The 24,297-nt window shown below is 43.1% G+C and overlaps 2 protein-coding genes across 2 annotated transcripts; both read left to right on the plus strand.

The window, feature by feature from the left end:
* The first annotated feature begins 11,251 nt into the window (after positions 1–11,251).
* LOC119337906 (uncharacterized protein At5g41620-like) lies at positions 11,252–17,116 on the plus strand. Its single transcript, XM_037610156.1, has 3 exons — positions 11,252–11,806; positions 14,558–14,683; positions 15,035–17,116. The coding sequence occupies exons 1-3, from the start codon at positions 11,369–11,371 to the stop codon at positions 16,721–16,723; spliced, it is 2,253 nt and encodes a 750-aa protein (XP_037466053.1). The 5' UTR covers positions 11,252–11,368; the 3' UTR covers positions 16,724–17,116.
* A 457-nt stretch (positions 17,117–17,573) lies between these two features.
* Positions 17,574–20,022, plus strand: LOC119337258. Its single transcript, XM_037609377.1, has one exon. It carries the CDS (start codon positions 17,648–17,650, stop codon positions 19,679–19,681), a length of 2,034 nt encoding a protein of 677 aa, XP_037465274.1. The 5' UTR covers positions 17,574–17,647; the 3' UTR covers positions 19,682–20,022.
* Positions 20,023–24,297: the final 4,275 nt, after the last annotated feature.

Here is a 24,297-nt window from a genome sequence, read left to right on the forward strand (position 1 = left end):
GATCAGAAATTGTTAAATGTTAGAGAGTCTTCACATTGTTGCATAATTATTTGGCTACTCATTGATCTTTACTTATATCTTTTGGAGTAGTTTGTCATTTGCTCCAGTGCTTCACTTGTATTTTTTTAGAGCACGACGGTGGTTTTATTTTGAAAAAATTGATGAACTCTCATGCTTCACTTATATTATTTTTAGAGTCTTAAATAACATGGTAATTTGCTTAGGTTATGATATTAGTCCTAATATGATGGGCATCCAAGAGGGATATAATAAAAACTTTCATATAAAGTGCATTGAATACTATGAGAAGTTTGATTCCTTATGATTGTTTTGAGATATGAGGATGGTGATATTATAGTCATGCTAGTGAGTAACTGTGGATTGTAGAAATACTTGTGTTGAAGTTTATGATCCCCGTAGCATGCACGTATGGTGAACCATTATATATGTGATGAAGTCAGAGCATGATTTTTTTTGATTGTCATCCTTTGTGTGGAGGTCGGGATCGCGCGATGGTTAACTCCCACCAACCCTTCCCCTAGGAGCATGCGTGTAGTGCTTGGTTTTGATGACTAATAGATTTTTGCAATAAGTATGTGAGTTCTTTATGACTAATGTTGAGTCCATGGATTATACGCACTCTCACTCTTCCACCATTGCTAGCCTCTCTTGTGCCGCACAACTTTCGCCGGTACCATACACCCACCATATGCCTTCCTTAAAACAGCCACCATACCTACCTATTATGGCATTTCCATAGCCATTCCGAGATATATTGCCATGCAACTTTCCACCGTACTATGACACGCTTCATCATTGTCATGTTGCTTTGCATGATCATGTAGTTGACATCGTATTTGTGGCAAAGCCATCATTCATAATTCTTCCAACATGTCACTCTTGATTCATTGCACATCCCGGTACACTGCTGGAGGCATTCATATAGAGTCATATTTTGTTCTAAGTATCGAGTTGTAATTCTTGAATTGTGAGTAAATAAAAGTGTGATGATCTTCATTATTAGAGCATTGTCCAAGCGGGGAAAGGATGATGGAGACTATGATTCCCCCACAAGTCGGGATGAGACTCCAGACGAAAAATAAAATAAAAATAAAAAAGAGGCCAAAAAAAGAGAGAAGGCCCAAAAAAGAAAAAAAAGAAAAAAATGAGAGAAAAAGAGAGAAGGGCAATGCTACTATCCTTTTACCACACGTGTGCTTCAAAATAGCACCATGATCTTCATGATAGAGAGTCTCCTATATTGTCACTTTCATATACTAGTGGGGATTTTTCATTATAGAACTTGATTTGTATATTTCAATGACAGGCTTCCTCAAATTGCCCTAGGTCTTCCTGATCAAGCGAGTTGGATGCACACCCACTTAGTTTCTTTTTGAGCTTTCATGAACTTATAGCTCTAGTGCATCCGTTGCATGGAAATCCCTACTCACTCACATTGATATATATTGATGGGCATCTCCATAACCCGTTGATTAGTTGATGTGAGACTATCTCCTTCTTTTTGTCTTCTCTGCAACCACCATTCTATTCCACCTATAGTGCTATGGCCATGGCTCACGCTCATGTATTGCTGAAAGTTGAAAAAGTTTGAGAATACTAAAGTATGAAACAATTGCTTGGCTAAAACCGGGGTTGTGCATGATTTGAATATTTTGTGTGATGAAGATGGAGTATAGCCAGACTATATGATTTTGTAGGGATAAACTTTCTTTGGCCATGTTATTTTGAGAAGACATAATTGCCTTGTTAGTATGCTTGAAGTATTATTGTTCTTATGTCAATATTAAACTTTTGTTTTGAATCTTATGGATCTGAATATTCTTGTCACAATAGAGAAGATTACATTGATAAATATGTTAGGTAGCATTGCACATCAAAAACTCTGTTTTATTTTTCATTTACCTACTCGAGGACGAGCAGGAATTAAGCTTGGGGATGCTTGATACGTCTCCAACGTATCTATAATTTTTGATTGTTCCATGCTATTATATTATCCATCTTGGATGTTTTATATGCATTTATATGCTATTTTATATGATTTTTGGGACTAACCTATTAACCTAGAGCCGAGTTCCAGTTTCTGTTTTTTTCCTTGTTTTTGAGTATCGCAGAAAAGGAATATCAAACGGAGTCTAATTGACTTGAAAATTTACGGAGATTGTTTTTGGACCAGAAGAAGCCCACGGAGCATCGGATATGGAGCAAAAGAGTCCCGAGGCCACCATGAGGGTGGAGGGCGCGCCCCTACCTCGTGGCTTCCTCGTGGACCCCCTGACTTTTTCCCGAAGCTAACACCTCTTATATATCCCCAAACTTTCAAAACAGAACCAAGATCAGGAGTTCCGCCGCCGCAAGCCTCAGTAGCCACCAAAAACCAATTGGGGCCCTGTTCCGGCACTCTGCCGGAGGGGGGAACCATCACTGGTGGCCATCTTCATCATCTCGGCGCTCTCCACGATGAGGAGGGAGTAGTTCACCCTCGGGGCTGAGGGTATGTACCGGTAGCTATGTGTTTGATCTCTCTCTCTCTCTCGTGTTCTTGATTTGGCACGATCTTGATGCATCGCGAGCTTTGCTATTATAGTTGGATCATATGATGTTTCTCCCCCTCTACCTTCTTGTAATGGATTGAGTTTTCCCTTTGAAGTTATCTTATCAGATTGAGTCTTTAAGGATTTGAGAACACCTGATGCATGTCTTCCATGTGCTTATCTGTTGTGATAATGGGATATTCACGTGATGCACTTGATGTATGTTTTGGTGATCAACTTGCGGGTTCAGTGACCTTGTGAACTTATGCATAGGGGGGTTGGTACACGTTTTCGTCTTGACTCTCCGGTAGAAACTTTGGGGCACTCTTTGAAGTTCTTTGTGTTGGTTTGAATAGATGAACCTGAGATTGTGTGATGCATGTCGTATGATACTTCTCCCGTATCTACTTCTCCAAACACTTTTGCCCTTGTTTTGGACTCTAACTTGCATGATTTGAATGGAACTAACCTGGACTAACACTATTTTCAGCAGAACTGCCATGGTGTTATTTTTGTGCAGAAATAAAAGTTCTCAGAATGACCTGAAAATCCACGGAGCAACTTTTCAAAATTAATAAAAAATACTGGCGAAAGAATTAGCACCAGGGGCCCACACCCTGTCCACGAGGGTGGGGGCGCGCCCCCTGCCTCATGGGCCCCCTGGACCTCCACCGACCTCAACTCCAACTCCATTGCTTTCACGAAGAAAAAAATCAGAGAAAAAGTTTCGTCGCGTTTTACGACACGAAGCCGCCGCCAAGCCCTAATCTCTCTCGAGAGGGCTGATCTGGAGTCCGTTCGGGGCTCCGGGGAGGGGGATTCGTCGCCATCGTCATCATCAACCATCCTCCATCACCAATTTCATGATGCTCACCGCGGTGCATGAGTAATTCCATCGTAGGCTTGCTGGACGGTGATGAGTTGGATGAGATTTACCATGTAATCAAGTTAGTTTTGTTAGGGTTTGATCCCTAGTATCCACTATGTTCTGAGATTGATGTTGCTATGGCTTTGCTATGCTTAATGCTTGTCACTAGGGCCCGAGTGCCATGATTTCAGGTCTGAACCTATTATGTTTTCATGAATATATGTGAGTCCTTGATCCCATCTTGCAAGTCTATAGTCACCTATTATGTGTTACGATCTGACAACCCAGAAGTTACAATAATCGGGATACTTCTCGGTGATGACCGTAGTTTGAGGAGTTCATGTGTTCACTATGTGTTAGTGCTTTGGTCTGGTACTCTATTAAAAGGAGGCCTTAATATCCTTAGTTTCCATTAGGACCCCGTAGGACAAAAGACGTCATGCAAGTTCTTTTCTATAAGCACGTATGACTATATTCGGAATACATGCCTATATTACATTGATGAACTGGAGCTAGTTCTGTGTCACCCTATGTTATAACTATTACATGAGGAATCGCATCCGACATAATTATTCATCACTGATCCAATGTCTACGAGATTTTTACATATTGTGCTTTGCTTATTTACTTTACCGTTGTTGATGTTACAATTACTACAAAACTGCTACTGTTACTTTTGCCACTATTACCGTTACTTCCATACTACTTTGCTACTAAATACTTTGCTGCAGATATTAAGTTATCCAGGTGTGGTTGAATTGACAACTCAACTACTAATACTTGAGAATATTCTTTGGCTCCCCTTGTGTCGAATCAATAAATTTGGGTTGAATACTCTACCCTTGAAAACTGTTGCGATCCCCTATACTTGTGGGTTATCAAGACTATTTTCTGGCGCCATTGCCGGGGAGCATAGCTCTATTCTTTGAGTCACTTGGGATTTATATCTGCTGGTCACTATGAGGAACTTGAAAGACGAAAGAACTAAGATTTATCCCTCAATTACGAGGGGAGGTAAGGAACTGGCATCTAGCTCTGCACTATATTCTCCTTCTGTTGTGAGTAAGCTTGCGACACCTAAACCTCCTTCTGCTATTAATTTTGATATGTCGCATGTTATTGATGATGCCACTTCTACTATGCATGACGCTTATGATGAAACTACTTCTGTGCTTGATACTACTTGCCATTAGGTGAATATCTCGATGAACAACTTGCTAGGGTTAGAGAGAATGAAATTATTGGAACTGATATTATTGAAGATAGTGATGATGAAGGTTCTCCCCCTAAATATGAATTGTCTGTTGTTCCTGAGGGTTATGTTATGGATGAAGAAACTGCTAGAGATTTTCTTGCTTGCAATGATAGATCTAATCTTAAGAAGTTATAAGCTAAACTGAAACAGAAAACTCTGAATGCTAGAATGAAATATGACCCTGCTTTTGCTACTTCACCTATCTTTGTTACTGATAAGGATTATGATTTCTCTGTCGATCCTGAGATAATTACTTTGGTTGAATCTGATCCTTTTTATGGCTATGAATCTGAAACTGTTGTGGCACATCTTGCTAAATTGAATGATATAGCCACCATGTTCACTAATGATGAGAAATCTCGCTACTATTATATCCTTAAGATATTTTCGTTCTCATTAAAGGGTGATGCTAAAACTTGGTTTAATTCTCTTGATCCTGGTTGTGTGCGTAGTCCCTAGGATATGATTTATTACTTCTCTGCTAAATATTTCCCTTCTCATAAGAAACGAATTGTCTTGAGGGAAATATATAATTTTGTGCAAATTGAAGAAGAGAGTCTCCCACAAGCTTGGGGAGGCTTCTCCAATTACTTAATGCTTTGCCTGATCATCCTCTTAAGAAAAATGAAATACTTGATATCTTTTATAATGGACTAACGGATGCTTCCAAGGACCACTTGGATAGTTGTGCTGGTTGTGTTTTCAGGGAAAGAACAGTCGATCAAGCTGAATTGCTATTGAATAATATGTCGACTAATGAAAACAATTGGACACTTCCTGAACCAACTCCTGAGCCAACTCCTAAACCAACTCCGAAGAAAAGAGGTGTTCTATTTCTCAGTCTTGAAGATATGCAAGAGGCAAAGAAATCTATGAAAGAAAAATGTATTAAAGCTGAAAATGTTAAGATTTACCTCCTGTTGAAGAAATACATGGTCTTAATATACCACCTATTGAAGAAACACATGGTCTTGATAACCCAACACAAGTAGTAAAGGGAAATTCTCTCTATAGATATGATAAAGTTGAAATCCCGTCTACTAAGTTTGCTAGCCAATGCTTGGATGAATTTGATGACTTTATGGCTAGACAAGAAAATTTCAATGCTTATGTTGGTAGGGAATTAAAGAGTAATGCTTACATGATTGGACACTTGAGTGATTATATGGCTAGAGTTAAAGGTGAACTCAAGCTCATTAATAAATATGCTTCTATGGTTACCACTCAAGCAGAACAAGTACTTAAAGCTCAAAGTGATTTGCTCGATGAATAAAATAATAAACATGATTTTGCTGTTAGAGTGGCTACTAGAACTAGTAAAATGACTCAGGAACCTTTGTATCCTGAAGGCCACCCTAAGAGAGTTGAGCAAGATTCTCAGAGAAATAATTTAGATGCACCTAGTCCTTCTAAAAGGAAGAAAAAAAATGATAGGACTTTGCATGCTTCTAGTGAACCTGTTGTAGACATACCTGAGAATCACAATGATATTTCTATTTCTGATGCTGAAACACAATCCGGTGATGAACATGAACCTAGTGATAATGTTAATGATAATGTTCATGTTGATGCTCAACCTAGCAATACTAATGATGTAGAGATTGAACCTGCTGTTGATCTTGATAACCCACAATCAACGAATCAACGTTATGATAAGAGAGATTTCATTGCTAGGAAGCACGGTAAGGAAAGAGAACCATGGGTTCAGAAACCCATGCCTTTTCCTCCTAAACCATCCAAGAAAAAGGATGATGAGGATTTTGAGCGCTTTGCTGAAATGATTAGGCCTATCTTTTTGCGTATGCGTTTGACTGATATGCTTAAAGTGAATCCTTATGCTAAATATATGAAAGATATTATTACAAATAAAAGAAAGATACCGGAAGCTGAAATTTCCACCATGCTTGCTAATTATACTTTTAAAGGTGGAATACCGAAGAAACTTGGAGACCCAGGAGTACCAACTATACCATGCTCCATTAAAAGAAACTATGTTAAAACTGCTTTATGTGATCTTGGCGCCGGTGTTAGTGTTATGCCTCTCTCTTTATATTATAGACTTGAATTGAATAAGTTGACACCTACTGAAATATCTTTGCAAATGGCTGATAAATCAACTACTATACCTGTCGGTATTTGTGAGGATGTGCCTGTTGTGGTTGCAAACGTTACTATCTTAACGGACTTTGTCATTCTTGATATTCCCGGGGATGATAGTATGTCGATTATCCTTGGTAGACCCTTTTTGAATACTGCAGGGGCTGTTATTGATTGCAACAAAGGCCATGTCACTTTTCATGTTAATGGTAATGAGCATACAATACACTTTTCGAGGAAACAACCTCAAGTTTCATAGCATCAATTCTATTGAAAAAATTCCATCGATTATTATTGGAGGTTTTGAATTTCCTCTTCCTACTATCAAGAAGAAATATGATATTCTTATTATTGGGGATGTGCGTACCCCCGTTGAGGTAACCTAGTGTTATTCGAAATTTCTCCGGTTCCATGTTATTCGGAATGAGTTTGTTAACAAGACTTGATCGACCTTGTTAGTGGATTCCTTTTGATGAGCATGAGATGGATGAAGTAAGAAGGCACAACCTTATGTAACCTCCTTTGACTTTCTATTATTTAGATTAAATAAATTAAAATTAGTATTATCTGTCTGTTTTCTGAATTATCCATGCAATAAAAAAATACCCCGGAAATAAAAGTTCTCCAAATGCCCTGAAAATTTAGTATGATTTTTTCTAGAATATTTGAGAATATCTGGCACTGAGAACACAACAGGGGGAGCTGGCACCTGGCCACGAGGGTCCAGGGCGCGCCCCCTACCTCATGGGCCCACAGTGGCCCCCCTCCACTTATTCCTGCACCCACACACTTCTTCTTCCTCCCAAAAAATCACTATCCAGCTCAAGCAAGAGTTCTAGCTCACTTTGCTGCCATTTTCGATCTCCTTGATCAAAGCTCTATTCACAAACTGCTTTGGGGGATTGTTCTTTGGTATTCAACTCCTCCAATGGTCCAATTAGTTTTTGTTCTAGTGCTTTATTCATTGCAAAGTTTTGCTGCCTAGGTGACCCTGTTCTTGAGCTTGCATGTCAAATTTATATGGTCCCAAGTAATTCTAATGCATGATGTAGTCTCTAGGCACTTGTGGGAGTAGTTGCTATCAATTTTGTTGAGTTTGATTAACTTTTATTTTGAGTTACTAAAAATTTCAGAAATTTTTCAGAAAAGAAATATGTCCACGAAAATATACCAAGGTGGTTCTTCAAGGAAGAAAGGCGCCAGGCTTGCAATACGTGAGAAGGACGACGAACCACCGAGGGAAGTTGACGTGCAGTCTTGTGAATGGCCGTCAGAGGAGTTTATGGTCAAAGCAGGCATCAAGGATGAATTTGATGCATATGTGCGTAATGCTGACCTTGAAGACTTCATGCAAGATAAGTGCCCTCAATACTACCATTTAACTGACTCCTTTGTGAGAAGGTTTAAATTTACATCTTCGCGCATTTCTCAGAATGTCCTGTTTGATCTTTATGATAAATCATATACCATGGACTTAGAAGACTTCACTACTGCTCGTAAACTCCCGCAGTGGGGTAGTGTTAATGAACCTCGTAAATCTGAATATAAAAACTTTCTTGCTAGTATCACTGTGGAAGAATCTAGAGAAATAGCACAAGCTACCATGGGGAGCATTCACTTTCCTACTATACATTATTTTGCTTTCTTCATAGGTAGATGCATTAACGGTAAAGATGAAGCATGCCATATGTGTGTTCCTGATCTTTGTGTTCTCAAGAGTGCTGTGTTAGGTCATAAACAATACAACTTGGGGGCAATTGTTGCACGTAAGTTGCATAATAATGGTTTAACTGGAGATTTGTTTGGGGGGATTTGTGCGCCCCGTGTGGCTAATTATCTTGGTATACCTGTACATGAAAATGATATGGAGTTGCCTCCCGCTTATTTAGATTATAATGCCATGGTTAATCATCATTTTCTTGAGAGGAACGAACATATCCTCTAGTATCGACTAATCTTTGACAGACATCGCGTTGTCCATATTACTCTCCCTGCTCCTGCCCTCTTTGACTATCAGGCAAAAGGAAGATATGTTATAACCATGGAGGAGGCACACGAGTACGAGAGGAGGACGGAGGTAGCTCGCCGCCAGGCTGCAGCTCAGGAGGCAATTACTGCTGCATCTTAGTACGACCCCAGTTACAACTTCGGATATCAGCCAGGCTACCCATGGCCATAGACCAACTTAGGCCAAAAGTCTAAGCTTGGAGGAGTACGTATTTCTCACTGACATTACATTCGTGTTCCCTTAGTTTTCATTAGGACCCCGCTGCCACGGGAGGGTAGGACAAAAGATGTTATGCAAGTTCTTTTCCATAAGCACGTATGACTATATTCGGAATACATGCCTACATTGCATTGATGAACTGGAGCTAGTTATGTGTCACCCTATGTTATAACTATTACATGAGGAATCACATCTGACATAATTATCCATCACTGATCCAATGCCTACGAGCTTTTCACATATTGTGTTTTGCTTATTTACTTTATCGTTGCTGCTGTTACAATTACCACAAAACTGCTACTGTTACTTTTGCCACTGTTACCGTTACTTCCATACTACTTTGCTATTAAATACTTTGCTGCAGATATTAAGTTATCCAGGTGTGGTTGAATTGACAACTCAACTGCTAATACTTGAGAATATTCTTTGGCTCCCCTTGTGTCGAATCAATAAAATTGGGTTGAATACTCTACCCTCGAAAACTGTTGCGATCCCCTATACTTGTGGGTTATCATCGTATAATCAAACCCGCAGATACTTGAGGTGACATTGGAGTATCTAGGTGACATTAGGGTTTTGGTTGATGTGTGTCTTAAGGTGTTATTTTACTACGAACTCTAGGGTTGTTTGTGACACTTACAGAAATAGCCCAATGAATTGATCGAAAATGATAACTTTGACTTAGTTTCGTACCTTACAATAATATCTTCGTTTGTTCTCCGCTATTAGTGACTTTGGAGTGACTCTTTGTTGCACGTTAAGGGATTGTTATATGATCTAATTATGTTATCATTGTTGAGAGAACTTGCACTAGTGAAAGTATGAACCATAGGCCTTGTTTCCAAGCATTGTCATACCGTTTTCGCACACTTATACCACTTGCTACCTTACTGTTTTATATTTTCAGATTACAAAAACCTATATCTACCATTCATATTGCACCTGTATCACCATCTCTTCGCCAAACTAGTGCACGTATATAATTTACCATTGCATTGGGTGTGTTGAGGACACAAGAGACTCTTTGTTATTTGGTTGCAGGGTTGTTTGAGAGAGACCATCTTCATCCTATGTCTCTCACGGATTGATAAACTTTAGGTCATCCATGTGAGGGAAATTTGCTACTATCCTACAAACCACTGCACTTGGAGGCCCAACAACATTTATAAGAAGAAGGTTGCGTAGTAGACATCACCGACCGCCGCTGCTGGACCCCGGCATGACGTTGAGGTCGATGACAGTCGAGGGGCGCAGGGTGGACGGCGCGATCACGCCAACGTCCGACGACCCCGAAAAATGGGTCTGGCCTTCGTAGTTTGGCGGAGGAAAACCAGGCGATAAAGACGTGGTCCGCGACATCGGCGAGGGACAGTACGGAGGCCTGCGACTGACGAGCCTGTGCTCGCCGGGCCGACGGGCGCTGCAGAGAAACCCGCCGGAGGCAATTCTCGAGCATGAGGAGGGCGTGCGCTTTGTTGAGGATGCCCTCCTTCTCGTCGACCTCGGCCTTGCGCCGCGCAGACTCCAGCGCAGCTCGGTCGACGGCGAACTTGGCCGCGGCGTTCTTGCCCTTGACGACCGCCCTCTGGTTCCCCCTCTTCGTTGATTCCGCGTCCATCTTTGCGAGCTTCGCCGACTTGAGTTCCGGCCGCGGCTTCTTCGGACCCTTGGCCACCTTCTTCTTCACCTTTGCGGGTGGATCGACGTCCTGGCCGCCGGAATTCGGCGGGACATCGGCCATGGGCGGGGGAGGGAGGTGGGCGGGACGTGGGAGGGTTTAAGGGAAAATGACGCGAAATGGGGCGCCGGGCTGGTGCTTTGTGTCACCGACGGGCGGGCTAGGGAAGGACAAGCGCGCACGTCCCACCCGTCTGCGCGCATCGTTTCACCGAAAAAACGGCTCAAACTTAGACCAGGGATGTGTTGAAAGCGCACATAAAACAAACAAAAGTCTGTTTACGTCTCCGCTGTGTCATCTGATTCATTCATTTTACGCCAAACGGACGCACCGGAAATTGACGAGGTCGACGCAGTGGAGTTGGAGTTGGCCTGAGTAGTGAGTGATCAATCATCAATGCGCCGCAAGTAAAAATTTCCTTTCCTCTGACAACCGCCGTTCTCCAGAGCAGGCCACCCCTTTTCCCTTCACACCGCGGCAGTAAAAAAACGGCCTGGGATTCTACTGCCTGGGATTCTACTCCTGCAAACACTGTGCACAGGGAGACAGCACAAGGAAGCGAAGCTGAGGACGCAGGGCACGATGGCTCCATAGTCAGAGCGTCCAAGGAGGAACAAGAAAAAGCCAGCAGGGAAAGGGAAAGCGGAAGAGGGGCACGCACGCCGCACGCCAAGATAGCGGGGCAGCAGCCATGGACGTAGAGCCACCGACAGCGGCAGCGGCAGCGGCGGCGCTGCCGCAGAAATGCGGTGTCGGCGGGGAGCAGCCATGCCATGGGACCCCGAATCGGCCGCGGGAAGAGCCGCAGGAGGACTCCGCCGCCCCGGCGCCGCTGCGGCGGGAGCTGGCGGCCGCGCGGGCGCGGCGGAGAGCGGGCCGCGCCACGCCCTCGCCGTCCTGGAAGCTCGAGGCGTCGCCACCGCGGCCGGAGGAGCCGCCGGCGGACGCGGCGGCTGCGGGGAGGAGGAGCTCGTCGGGGGCGTCCGCGCGGCAGCTGGGCGCCACCCTGTGGGAGATCCAGGACGTCATCAGGGCCGCGGGCGCCGGCCGCCGGATCCGCAGGCGCGCGCGGAGGGGGCCCGCTGCGTCCCCCCGCCGCGACGGCGACGACAACGACGACGTGGATCGGGTGAGAGCTCTACTACCGCCCCGCCTCTCTGCTTTCCCTGGTCAACGTTGGTGACGTCGCTAGTCAGTTGCTGTCTGCTATTTTTACTAGCCGTCTTTTCCTGCTAACAACTCTATATACATATACTCTACATTGGCATCATGTCATTGTCGCCGAATTTTCAGTGGATCAATATGTTAGAATTTGTTCCTCAATGCACATGCCAGTGCGGCGGATAGAGTAGCTTTTCTGCCAAAGCAACATATCATATGCTGCTGCTTCTTGAGACTTAGCCATTTCGGCGCTACTAGAAAATCCTAGCCGCAAAGTGCCCCTTCCTCGACTATTTTCGAGGCAGAGATCAGGTCCTAAAATGCAGTACCAAGCACACCGCGTTGTTCGATTCGATTAGCCTTAGCCTCGCTCTGAGATTTCTACTATTTTGTTCTCCACTTTTGTGGTGTTGGACTGTCAAAATGTCAGGAAGACAAGAAGTAATGTGCAATAAATCCGAAATCCACTGCTGTCACAGTATATACTTGTACCCTCCTTTCAATTGAGGGCGAGCTCGTACGTAATTTTGGCACATGAATCGGGCATGTCTAGTGTTAATGTGGCCCCCTGGCGTTTGTGCATTGGCTGCTTAGTGATAGAATGTCCTGAAATTTACCACCGAGCAGTTGCTGCAACAGAATGGAATTTGGACTACCCTTCTTCTAGGGGAATTTGGAGTACGCTTTACACATAGAACCTGCAACTAAATACTAGTAGTAACAGTATTAGTTTTAAATGCACTGTTACGGAAACAAGTCATCAGCCGTGTATGGTAGAGGTTTTCACAACAACAACAACAACAACAACAAAACCTTCAGCCCCAAACAAGTTGGGGTAGGCTAGAGGTGAAACCCATAAGATCTCGCAACCAACTCATGGTTCTGGCACATGGATAGCAAGCTTCCACGCACCCATGTTCATGGCTAGTTCTCTGGTGATACTCTAGTCCTTCAGATCTCTCTTTACGGACTCCTCCCATGTCAAGTTCGGTCTACCCCGACCTCTCTTGACATTATAAGCATGCTTCAGCCATTTGCTATGCACTGACGCTTCTGGAGGCCTCCGCTAAATATGCCGAAACCATCTCAGACGATGTTGGATAAGCTTCTCTTCAATCGGTGCTACCCCAACTCTGTCTCGTGTATCATCATTCCGGACTCGGTCCTTCCTTATGTGGCCACACATCCATCTCAACATGCACATCTCCGTCACACCTAACTGTTGAACATGTCGCCTTTTAGTCGGCCAACACTCAGCGCCATACAACATTGCGGGTTGGACCACCGTCCTATAGTACTTGCCTTTTAGCTTTTGTGGCACTCTCTTGTCGGAGAGAATGCCAGAAGCTTGGCCCACTTCATCCATCCGGCCTTGATTCGATTGTTCACATCTTCATCGATATCCCCATCCTTCTGCAGCATTGACCCCAAACATTGAAGGGTGTCATTCTGAGGCACCACCTGCCCATCAAGGCTAACCTCCTCCTCCTCGTGCCTAGTAGTATTGAAATCGCACCTCATGTACTCGGTTTTAGTTCTAGTAAGTCTAAAACCTTTCGATTCCAAGGTACTGAAAACCACACCTCATGTAGAGGTTTTTTGATTAGGAATTTTTTCATTAGGATCACCAAATTCTTTGTTTGGTTTTGAGAGTATGATCGGTTGATTATTGTAAGATCATGCAAAAGCTAAGGAAAAGACATAGAATGGTCAAAGGAAAAACCTCCAGGCGATCATTCACAAATCATGGGCGGGCAAATATTCTAGCAGTCCTATTTATTCTTAGTTCTTTGAGATGTACTTTTCGACCTGGCATTTGATTTCTTGCATGGCTGATGATTGTGATTATTTTTCTTGATGTTCTCCCAGCAAAATCCCAATTCTGAAGGTGTAAAAATATCTTTGTGTTGTTTGGGATCTTTGCGATAAAATGTTGGCAATTTTAGTGTACTTCTGAGCTTGGAAAATATGATTCCATCTTCTAATTATAACCTTAATGTTCCTCACTGTGCAATGATCCCAAAATATATACAAAAATGAACCTGTACCTCATGCTCTTCTAAATTTTCTTTCCCTGACAAAAGGGAAAACACCCAGCTTCTATTAGATAAGCCAAAGTATTACAAGGTATATATGGAGAAACGTGTCACAGTAATAGATGGGTAGCATAACTATGTGGCAAAAACGAGCACAGAATGAAAGGGTAACGAGCTTGCAGTCCAAGACTTCTACTGTCTAAAAAGCTTGCGTTCTGCACTAAGCTGAGCAATGCCGTATTGCCATCACACATTCCACACAAAAGGATTTCAGTTTGTCTTGTACTTACGGATCATATTAGATGTATAACTGTTTGGTGCAATGTTGTATTGTAGGATCATGTTCTGTTTTTCTTATAGTGATGTACATGCTCAATCAATAGGATCTTACCATTTTAAGTACATAAGTTTCTGAAGAGATTTTTTTGCTAGCATTGATATGATGCCAATTTTTGAATGATGCCTCCCAAACTTGTTTTAGTTGAAGGGAACAATGCTTTCTCTTGGAGGTGCCAAAGCTTAAGTTCTTCTTTTGTTCGAAAAGCCATGCATTTTGAACTCTCTTAATGTAATTCCAATGAAGAGTCATCTTTTCTGCTGTAAGCTTCAAAGCTTAGCGCTTTGTTATTTTACAAAGCCATGATTTCTGAATTCCATAGCTTACTTCTTCTGTCGCATTTCAGGCACATATTTCAGGTGGCTGTGGTAGGGATCTTTCAGCACCATTGATGGAACATGAAAAGTTACATGAAGATCGATGCCATTCAAGGCAGTCTCTTTCTCCTGCAAGCTACACTAGCTCAATTGGGGTATGCACACACTTCCTCTCCCTTTACCCATCTCTTGGTAATTTTAGTGTTCTAGTTTTCGTGTTATTGTGTAAGCAAATTAGCATTTGAATCTGTACATGCTATTATGGTTGTTGCTTATTATGCGTTATTATCTCAAGACTGGAATGCCAATATTATTTCTGTAGTCTGCACTGTGATCATGCATGCTACTGGTAGTGCCATTTTTTAGGAATCTATTTATAATCATATGCTTGTTTTTCTCTGTCGCCAATGAGGCCATGTTATGTTATTGGTTTAGTATTTTGCAGCTATAAAATTGAAAGAAACATGTTTTTCACAATCGTATTTTTCTGTCCATTCATTAAACAGGCTGCTACCATAAACCTTGTCAGTCCTACCCGGTCATTGAATTTCAGGGATAGATACAGGGATGCAGGGTGCAATCTTAAAACATCAACAGAGCTATTGAAAGTTCTGAATCGTATTTGGAGCTTGGAAGAACAGCATGCGGTTGATGTGTCAGCAGTTAAGGGGTTGAAATCGGAGTTGCAGAATACACAGGCACGTGTTCAAGAGCTTACGCAAGAGAGGCAGCGATATCACTATGAAATTGAGTCTCTGGCCAGGCAAGTCAGTGAAGACAAAATGGCTCGGAAAAACAAGGAACAAGAGAAGCTTAGAGCAACCCTTCGTTCGCTGCAAGAGGAGCTTGAAGCTGAGAGACATCTGAGGAAACATTCTGAGAATCTCCACAGGAAGCTAGGGAAAGAGTTGTCTGCGATGAAACCAGCATTTCTCAAGGCTGTAAAGGACCTGGAAAAAGAGCAGAAAGCAACTCGCCTGTTGGAAGATCTTTGCGACGAGTTTGCGTTAGGAATCAGAAACTACGAAGAGGAAGTGAGGGTGTTGAAGCAAAGGCATGTAAAGGAGTATGAACACAAGACTGATAAGCTGGTGGTTCATATTTCAGAAGCATGGCTCGACGAGCGAATACAGATGCAAAATGCTGATGCCAGGGGAGATTCAGAAGGGAAAACCTCAATAACGGAGAGGTTGAGCGGTGAAATACAGAGTTTCCTTCATGGTAGAAGATCAAGCAACTTCTATGGTGTTAACAAACATACTGGTAATGAAAAGGGAGACACAAGCTTGTGTCGACAGTCCCTTGAATCTCTGCACTTAAATGGAGCCACTAGTGCCCCTCGGTTAGCTGAAGACGATGAAAATTCCGTTGCTAGCGACTTGCATTGCTTTGAGTTGAACATGCATGGAGATGCTGTGCAGACTCATGACCTTGCAGGAACTCGACGAACAGTCGCCGACTGCATGTATTCACCAATGAGAAGACTGGAGTTTTCCGATGGTGTGTCTGTTGAAGGCTCGAGGATCTCAACCGCAAGGCCTCGTTCAGAAAAAGGCAAGGTGAAGCCAGGCAGCAGCAAAGCACAGCTGCATACTTCGGCACCAGAAATCAGCTCCCGCAACTGTGACAGGATCGATCCTATAGATGTGCAGAATGAAACAGTCATGACCCAAGTATCTCGACGGTTGCATGATGACCTGCTGAAGATCAAATCAGAGGCTCCTCAGCATGCATTTCTAGAGCGAAAACCGCACGATCATCATCCCCGGACGTATCAGTTTCGTGAATGTGCTTCTTCAAGCGATCTACTCCACAATCTGCACAGTCCAGCCCGGCAGCTGAAGAATCATCAACGCGCGTCGTTGGACTACCAAATATCTGAATGTGCTACTGCAGGTGATGTACGCGGTCTGCGCAGTCCATCCTGGCAACTGAAGAACCAACGAGCGTCGTTAGACTACCAGATATCTGAATGTGCTACCACAGGCGATCTGCACAACCTGCGCAGTCCATCGCGGCAGCTGAAGAATCATCATCGCCCGTCGCTGGACCATGAAATATCCGAGTCCTCGCCGGCACGGTCTCTCGGCTCAAAAGACAATACGCTCAAGGCGAAGTTACTGCAAGCGAGGCTAGAGGGGCAGCACGCCCGTATTTGGGCGTCGGGCTACCCCTTGATCAGCACAAGGAGATGAGAACACTGACTGACTGGCACCCTTGGGCTGAGCTTCCATGCTGTGGTTTCCTACGGCATGGAGTTGCATTGTAAGTTAATGTGACTTTATGTGTTTAGAATTTCATGCGCGGCGGTCTCGGGTTGCAGGCGGGATATGCGGAATTATAGCTGCATGGGGGAGGAGAGACCCCCTTGAGTAGATTTGCATCCTTCAGTCTCGTCCGGCTATGATTGAATGACTGAATGTACGTAGAGATGGACTTTCGGTAATCACCTGTTGTTGTAATGTTTGTATAGTACTAGTATTATATGTGTCGATGTAGAAGTAGGAACCTGAACCCCCCGTGGCAAAGCTAATGGCTCGAAGAAAGCTTGAGAGCTGTACTATTATTCCCGTCTGCTTGAATTTTCAGCCCGATCTTGCAACGATCGTCTGATTATATGATATTCCCTCTTGAGATGGACAGCAAACCATGATTATATAAGTTTTAGTGATCTAAATGCTCTTATATTTCTTTACGAAGGGGGTGCTACCATGAATGAAAGCATGTGGTCAAGATCGATGGACGTTCACGTTCGTGTTACGTGCCCAAACCAAAGGGCCGCGTGGTTGGCTGGATGCAGCAGTACACCAGCCAAAATTTTGTGTTCCCCGCAATTTTTTTTTAGGGAGTTTTTTCTTTTTTTAGGCAACCTCGCAAAGGTTCCCCGCAAAAACAGAAAAAAACCCCGCAAAGTTTTTTTCTTTGAGGGAGTTGTTCAGCGTTGCTGCACAGGCCTGCCATTTCTGCATCCGCAGGCCCAAGCCCAAAGCAACGCACGGGATAATAAGCAGCGTCTGTCGCTCGTCTCCCCCGAGTTGCCGCACACCTCTTTCCTGAGAAATAGAAAACCCAAATCCCCTCGGCGGCGGAACCCTAGCAGCACGCCGCCAGCGGCAGCCATGGCGACGGACGGCGACATCGACATGGCCGACCTCGCCTCCCTCGACGCCCCGGCCTCTTCCGCCGCCGCCGCTGCCCCCTCCGTCCGCTTCCAACCCAACGTCAAGGGCAAGCCCAAGCCCAAGCCCAAGCCGAAGCCGAAGGCCAAGCCGGCGCCCAAGCCCAAGGACAAGCCGGAGCCGGAGCCGGAGCCAAAACCGGAGGAGGGTGACCCCTACGCCGTGGCGGCGGCCACGCTGCCGGAGGGCGGCGTGGATGCGATGGAGACCGACACGGACAGGGTGGGCGCCGGCGAGGGCGCGGATGACATGGATGTCGAGGACGAGGACTTTGTGGTGCGGGAGATCGACGTCTACTTCACGCCAAAGCCCTTCGACAAGGACAGCAAGCTGTACATCATGCAGTATCCGCTGAGGCCATGCTGGCGTCCGTACGAGCTCGGTGAGGTGTGCAAGGAGGTGCGCGTGAAGCCAGGGAGCTCAAAGGTTGAGGTGGACTTGGAGGTCGATACGCAGAGCGACAATTACGACCCGGAGGTTTCTGCGTCTCTGAGGCTGACGACGCAGACGCTGTCATCATCGGAGGCGGCCTATGTGTCTGACTATGCCGTTGGAGTTCTCCGAGGCAACATGGTTCATCTGAATCATCTTGATGCGGTGATGCAGCTGCGGCCGTCAATGCCGCATCTGATTTCTGGTGCTTCGCGTACTAGGCAGCCTTTGCAACAGGTGGAAACAAATGGTGGTGGTGCTGGTCGCCAGGCTGTTCCATCGGTTAAGGGAAGTCAGCACCCAGATGGTTCCAAGGTCTCCCCTGAAGAACCTGAGCCATGGATTTCTCTCACTTACGAACCAGCTGGGAGTGATGTTGCAAGCAAGTACTATGCTGAGATGGTAGCGAGCGAGGGCAGGCCTATAGATTTCACAATGAGCACACATGATTATGCATTGTCATTGTGTCCTGGAGGGCCGACAGGCAGCAAGAATATTAACAGAAGCCAGGCGATCCGGGAGATGCTTCCACTTCCACTGGAAGAGCGCCTGAAGAAATGGTTTACTGAGGTGTCACAAGTGAGTCGATTTGTTGCTCTAATGCATCTTGCTCCAGACTGTTCGGAGGAAGACCTTCTGGAAACTCTTCCGGTGTATGCTGATTTGGTGCGTGGTTTATGGGTCTGCAGAAGTTCTTTGTTGTATGATGATGGACTCGCTTCCAAAAGGGATCAAATTATGCTCGAGTTTACAAAAATGGAATCCATACCTGTGAAGTATGTGGAGAGACTGATCAGAGATGAGCGAGCAAGGAACATGATATTGAATCCGCTGGGTAAAAGAAGGGAGAAGCTTCAAGACTACAAGTTTATAGTAGCAGCAGATTCATCCTTCATAAAACGTTACTCCCATATAGTCAAGGAGCAAGAAAATGCTTGGTCGGTCCGTGCTGCAACCATGCCTGATTCCCTAGAGAAATGCAGTGCTACTGAACAAAGGAAAACCAAGAACTCAACCAAATCTAACATTCCTGTGAAAGGGCCTGATCCAGTAATGGGTAAGACCAAGGATGGCCTCGTTCAAGGAAGTGAAAACCATGTGCGCTCTGTCTTGGATAGTGTCTTCACTGCCAATAAAGTTCGCAGCTTTCCGGCCGTTGTTAGAGACTTGAGGCACTTGGCAGTAAAATATGCCTCTGACAGGAAAGATGGAGCAAGATTCCAAGCTCTGTCAAACGCTGCACAAACTTGTGTTTCACTTTCTCGTAAAGAGCTTGATGCTTCAATACGTCTTGTTGCTGTTCCTGTCCATGATTTATATGTTCAAAAGTCTGAGGAGAAGGCTAGTGTGCGAAATTGTCTCATTAAGCTCTTCCGTGATAGAGTTCCCAATGGAACATTAAAGAAGCAGGAAATCCTTGATTGTGCTCTGAGTATCTTAAAGAGAAAAATTAGTGAGAAAGAGTACCATCAGGCTGTGACTGAGATCTGCATCTCAAATGAAGATGGACACTTGGTACTGAAGAATGGTGAAATGTCTTGAATTCGATATGCCATCAGGCTGTGACTGAGATCTGCATATCAAATGAAGATGGATATTTGGTATTGAAGAATGGTGAAATGCCCTGAATTCGATATGATGATGAACCTTGTAGATGTCCAAAGTGCTTGAAGTTTACTGTAGTCACAGAAGGTGGTAAATAACCATTCTAGCATTGCATGTCGTTCTCTAAAAATAGTTGGATGTGTTCTTAGCAATAAAGATGGGCATTGGTTGTGTAATTGGTTCATATCTGGACCACTTGCTGACAAGGTTCAAAATTCAAATCAACATTTCTAAGCACTATGTTTCTTTATTAAATTATACCTGTGTTGTAGCTGGTCTGCGGTATTTGTTGTGTTGCTCAGGTGTTGATGTGCTGTGTTGCCATAGCAATGGTTGAAAAGTACTCCCTCCTTCCTATAATATAAGACGTTTTTTTGACACTATGACAGTGTCAAAAATGTCTTATATTATGGGACGGAGGGAGTAACTCTTTACATCATGAGTAGGTCAACATGCAGTCTCTTCATTTTTTCATCTTTGCTACACAGCTTGCTTGCATCTTTGTGTACAACGTCAATCCCAACCAGAAACATTGGGTGATACTCAAAATGTATAAAACCATTTACCTCTATTATGGATTTGGGACTGTTTGGGAGTGGAACAGCAAACCTTGGTGATTTGGTTTGGTGTTCAAGGAGAGGCAGATCTGGATTTACATTTGTTTTGGTGTGGTGTTCTTTAATTTTGTAGGATTGTCTAACCATATATTGTTGTGGATTTCAGGTTGGATGGATGGTCACATGAAAGAATTGATCTGATTTTGCTGTTGTTTGTCTCTGTAGATTTTTGCTCATGCTGGGCTGTGTCTATCTGTAGATTTTTGTTCATGTGCGGAAGCTGGACTGTCTATATGTACAATTTTGTTCATGCAAGAAATTTTTATTTACACTCATTAGGTCATCTTATTCTCATGTGTAGCTCAATCATTTGCCCAGGCTATTGTTCTTCCATCTGGGCAATCTTTATTTGCAGATCCATGCTTAAAATTTTATTGTGTAGATGCATGTTCGCTTCCCTGTTCTGCTTGAGCCTGTTGCCTCGCCATGAAGCCCTCTGCTGCAGCTTCTCACTTCACCGTCGATGACACTCTGCTCCAAACCGTCTCTGTCTAAGTACTTAAATTATTCAGTTTTGTTACTATGTATCTGAGCATATATTGTAAATACAAATAGTATCATAGGCTTTTAAGAAACAGTGTTGCTATCTGTTTGACATTGATATGGGTGTGAGTTGCTTTACAGGTTGTTTTCTTAAAAACATATAGGTTTACCAAATTGAGTTTTGTTTCATCATGTTTTTATACCATGCCATCAGGATTTTCAGTTGTTCTTCTGCCTTACACACAATATGTCGCAGCCCTTCAGGTTTTTGGTTGTTCTTCTGCCATACCATCTATCTGTGTGTATGTTCCTGACATATAGTTTCCTTTTGTTGTGCAGATGTGTTTATATTTTCTCATGCCTTCCCCTCCTATTTTAGCTTAGTATGCTTTGAATATAAGCATAGCCGCTACAAAGGTCGGTACCAAGGGTGAGTGCCTCCACGTTTGGAGATGATCTCATAGGATGTCCATTACTATGCTTCTTTTATTCTTTGGTTGAACGTTGAACAAGGAAAAGAATAGTATTTGTGTTGCCTTGATAGGCACACCCATTATTTATTTCGTGCAAGTGTTCTTATGCGAGTCCCAATATATTCCGTGATATTATGCACCGAGTATCCTGACCATTAATTCTTACTGATAATAGCCTTCTTGATTTTTATTGTTTTTGAAAATGAATATATATCAAGGAAAGTGTTATGGGTACACATTCTAGACAAACTACTACAAATTGGGGTAACAAACTGGAGTAGATCAATGCGACAACACAGCTAGAGACCACTTGTGTAGGAACTGCAAGTGCATAGTATACATGGATAGGAGCAGAAAAATAAACACACCGGTCAGAAGTGTCGTTATCTAAAAAAATGGTTAGAAGTGTGACCTTATCAGCCAAACATGCATCCACATGAATCAAATAATTGGTCAGCAGCAAATGGGTTGTATTGTTCTACTTCTATGAAATCATGACTAGAATGTGTAGTTGTGTACCCATTGTTCTACTTCTAAGAAAGCATGACTAGAATGTGTGCTCATAGTGTACATGGATAGGAGCAGGAAAACAAACACTCTGGCCAAGAAGTGCTACAATTAATAGACTTAGTTATCGTGGTTTCTCTATGGGGTTATAAAACAAACTATTTTGGTGGCAAAACTGGTTACTATTGGTTAGCATGGTAACCTAATAACTGGTGAAGACACATGTTGGTCCAGCTCATTTTGGACGAATGAAGCTCCAGAAATCTAAAGGCAATGTAGGTTCAGAGGTGCAGTCCTAAAACTAATCTGCCGATGGACATGTTGATTCATTCACGTGCTGTGACAAACGAACCGATTCATCAAAAAAGTCGAATGAACCGATTAGTATCTACATTGTCACGTGATCAAATGGCATGCTTCGTGGGAGTTAGATTTCTCTGATGATAGCCTTTGTGTGATTTATGCAGACATGGGCAACATGGGCAACCTAGGTAGACCTCCCTTAGAATTGTGTTTAAAATTTGAACTGGCTGTTTTTTCAGGGTCCTAACGCCATTTGGTTTTGTTTCGGGTGAAACTATATGCTGGCAACAAATATTCCAATGTTTCTGTTGAAGTTGTACTAATTTATTGTACGCATGTAGGAACTGGACTGGATACATGTGTATAAAAAATCAATCCTAAGTTCAGATTTTTTTTAAAGTGAATTGCTTTTATGTGTGTATCTTAATGATTCATATGGCTATTTTTGAATTTAAAATTGGAAAAAACCTTATGTCCAGCTTTTCTATCGGAGTTGTAGTAATTTAGGCCTCCTTTGATTCATAGGGTAGGAAAATCATAGAAATAGGAAAGTCATAGGAAATGAGATGACATGCATCTCAAATCCTATGAGTAGCAATAGGAAAAGGGATGTCCTTTGATTCACATCATATGATTTTTTCCATTGAGTCTAGGCTAATGTTTATTTTCCTATGAAATGTGGAGGATAGTAAGAATTCCTCCATAGGCATATGATTTCATTCCTACAAACCAAAGGGCTCTAAAAGAAATTTTCCTTTCAAAATCCTATCCTATGAAATTCCTACAAAATTCCTTCAAACCAAAGGAGAGTTTATATATATATATATATATATATATATATATATATATATATATATATATGACAAATGTTTCCTACAAGCAGTGGTAGTTACCACCACTTGCGTTTTGTATGTTGTATGTAGTATCTCTCAAAATTGAGAGTATGTACGTGTAGTATGTAGTATATAACAATGATTAGGTAGTATATATACTAATTTTTAGGTAGTATATACCAAGTTTTGAGTATACTCTTTTTTGCGTACAAATATGTATGTATTTCACAAATATAACAAAAACTATGAGCCCATATACAATTTTTTCATGTATCTTGCTTTGAAATTTCTTAAATATAGTATATGAATATATTTAAAATGATATAGTACTATATATAGTACCACATGGTAGTATATGAGACATACGGGATAACTACCACCGGGTGGTAGGATGGATTTTCCCTATATATATATATATTCGTTGTTGTTTGACTTGATTATACCAGTTCTAGGTAGCTATTTTGTACACTGTAGGATCAAATACCTAAGATGTGTGTGTTAATTTTGTGAAGGTTTCATTTACATATAGTTATCTGCCCTTCCCTCCTTTGTCTCTGTAGCTGAACCAACAACGCAAAAGAATATTTTTCTCTGGTTAGGCTGAGAAGGATTGACGATCACAGGGATCACTAGCCCAGGTAGTCGCATCAGATTACGCCTGAAGCTGCAAAGAACTCAAATGAGGAAAGAAGAGGCGGCGAGAGGAGGTTCCATGAAGGTATCGTAGAACCCGAAGGAGGTGGAAGTAGTGAAGCTGAGTAGGAGCTGAAACGAATGACTCAAAATGTGGACATCATGAGAGATGTTAGGACGAGTGATGCCGAGGTAGACAACACACCCAACAAGGTGACAATATCGCTTGGGGTCCAAGGTAAATGCCCAATTCCATTGTAGTATCAATCGTGCATTGATAAGAAAGACAAGCACGAGCAAGGAGAGCCTGAGTATACTTCTCCTGTTGGGTAACGTTGCATGGGAAACAAAAAATTTCCTACGCTCACCAAGATCGAATCTAGGAGATGACCACCTAAGAGAGGAGAGATTGGATCTACATACCCTTGTAGATCGCTAAGCGGAAGCGTTAAGAAACGCGGTTGATGTAGTCGAACGACTTCGCGATTCAATCACGATCCGTCCCGCGAACTCTGATCCAAGTACCGAATGGACGACACCTTTGGAGCATACCTCTCAACACGGGCATGAGCCTGAAATACCAATTTCAACTCTTGGAATATCTCATATGTTCCATGGCGTTCAAAACGCCTTTGGAGCCCCGATTCTAAGCCGTAAAGCATGGCGCACTAAACTATCAAGTAGTCATCAGAACGTGTCTGCTA

The sequence above is a fragment of the Triticum dicoccoides genome, chromosome 7B (assembly GCF_002162155.2).
Source record: "Triticum dicoccoides isolate Atlit2015 ecotype Zavitan chromosome 7B, WEW_v2.0, whole genome shotgun sequence".
In the NCBI taxonomy this organism is placed as follows: domain Eukaryota; kingdom Viridiplantae; phylum Streptophyta; class Magnoliopsida; order Poales; family Poaceae; genus Triticum; species Triticum dicoccoides.

Bases quoted from the DNA above. Each gene is read 5' to 3' on its own strand.
- LOC119337906 (XM_037610156.1), top strand. From the start codon at position 11,369: ATGGACGTAGAGCCACCGACAGCGGCAGCGGCAGCGGCGGCGCTGCCG. The intron at 11,807-14,557 runs GTGAGAGCTCTA...GTCGCATTTCAG, and splicing joins ACAACGACGACGTGGATCGG to GCACATATTTCAGGTGGCTG. The intron at 14,684-15,034 runs GTATGCACACAC...TTCATTAAACAG, and splicing joins GCTACACTAGCTCAATTGGG to GCTGCTACCATAAACCTTGT.
- LOC119337258 (XM_037609377.1), top strand. From the start codon at position 17,648: ATGGCGACGGACGGCGACATCGACATGGCCGACCTCGCCTCCCTCGAC.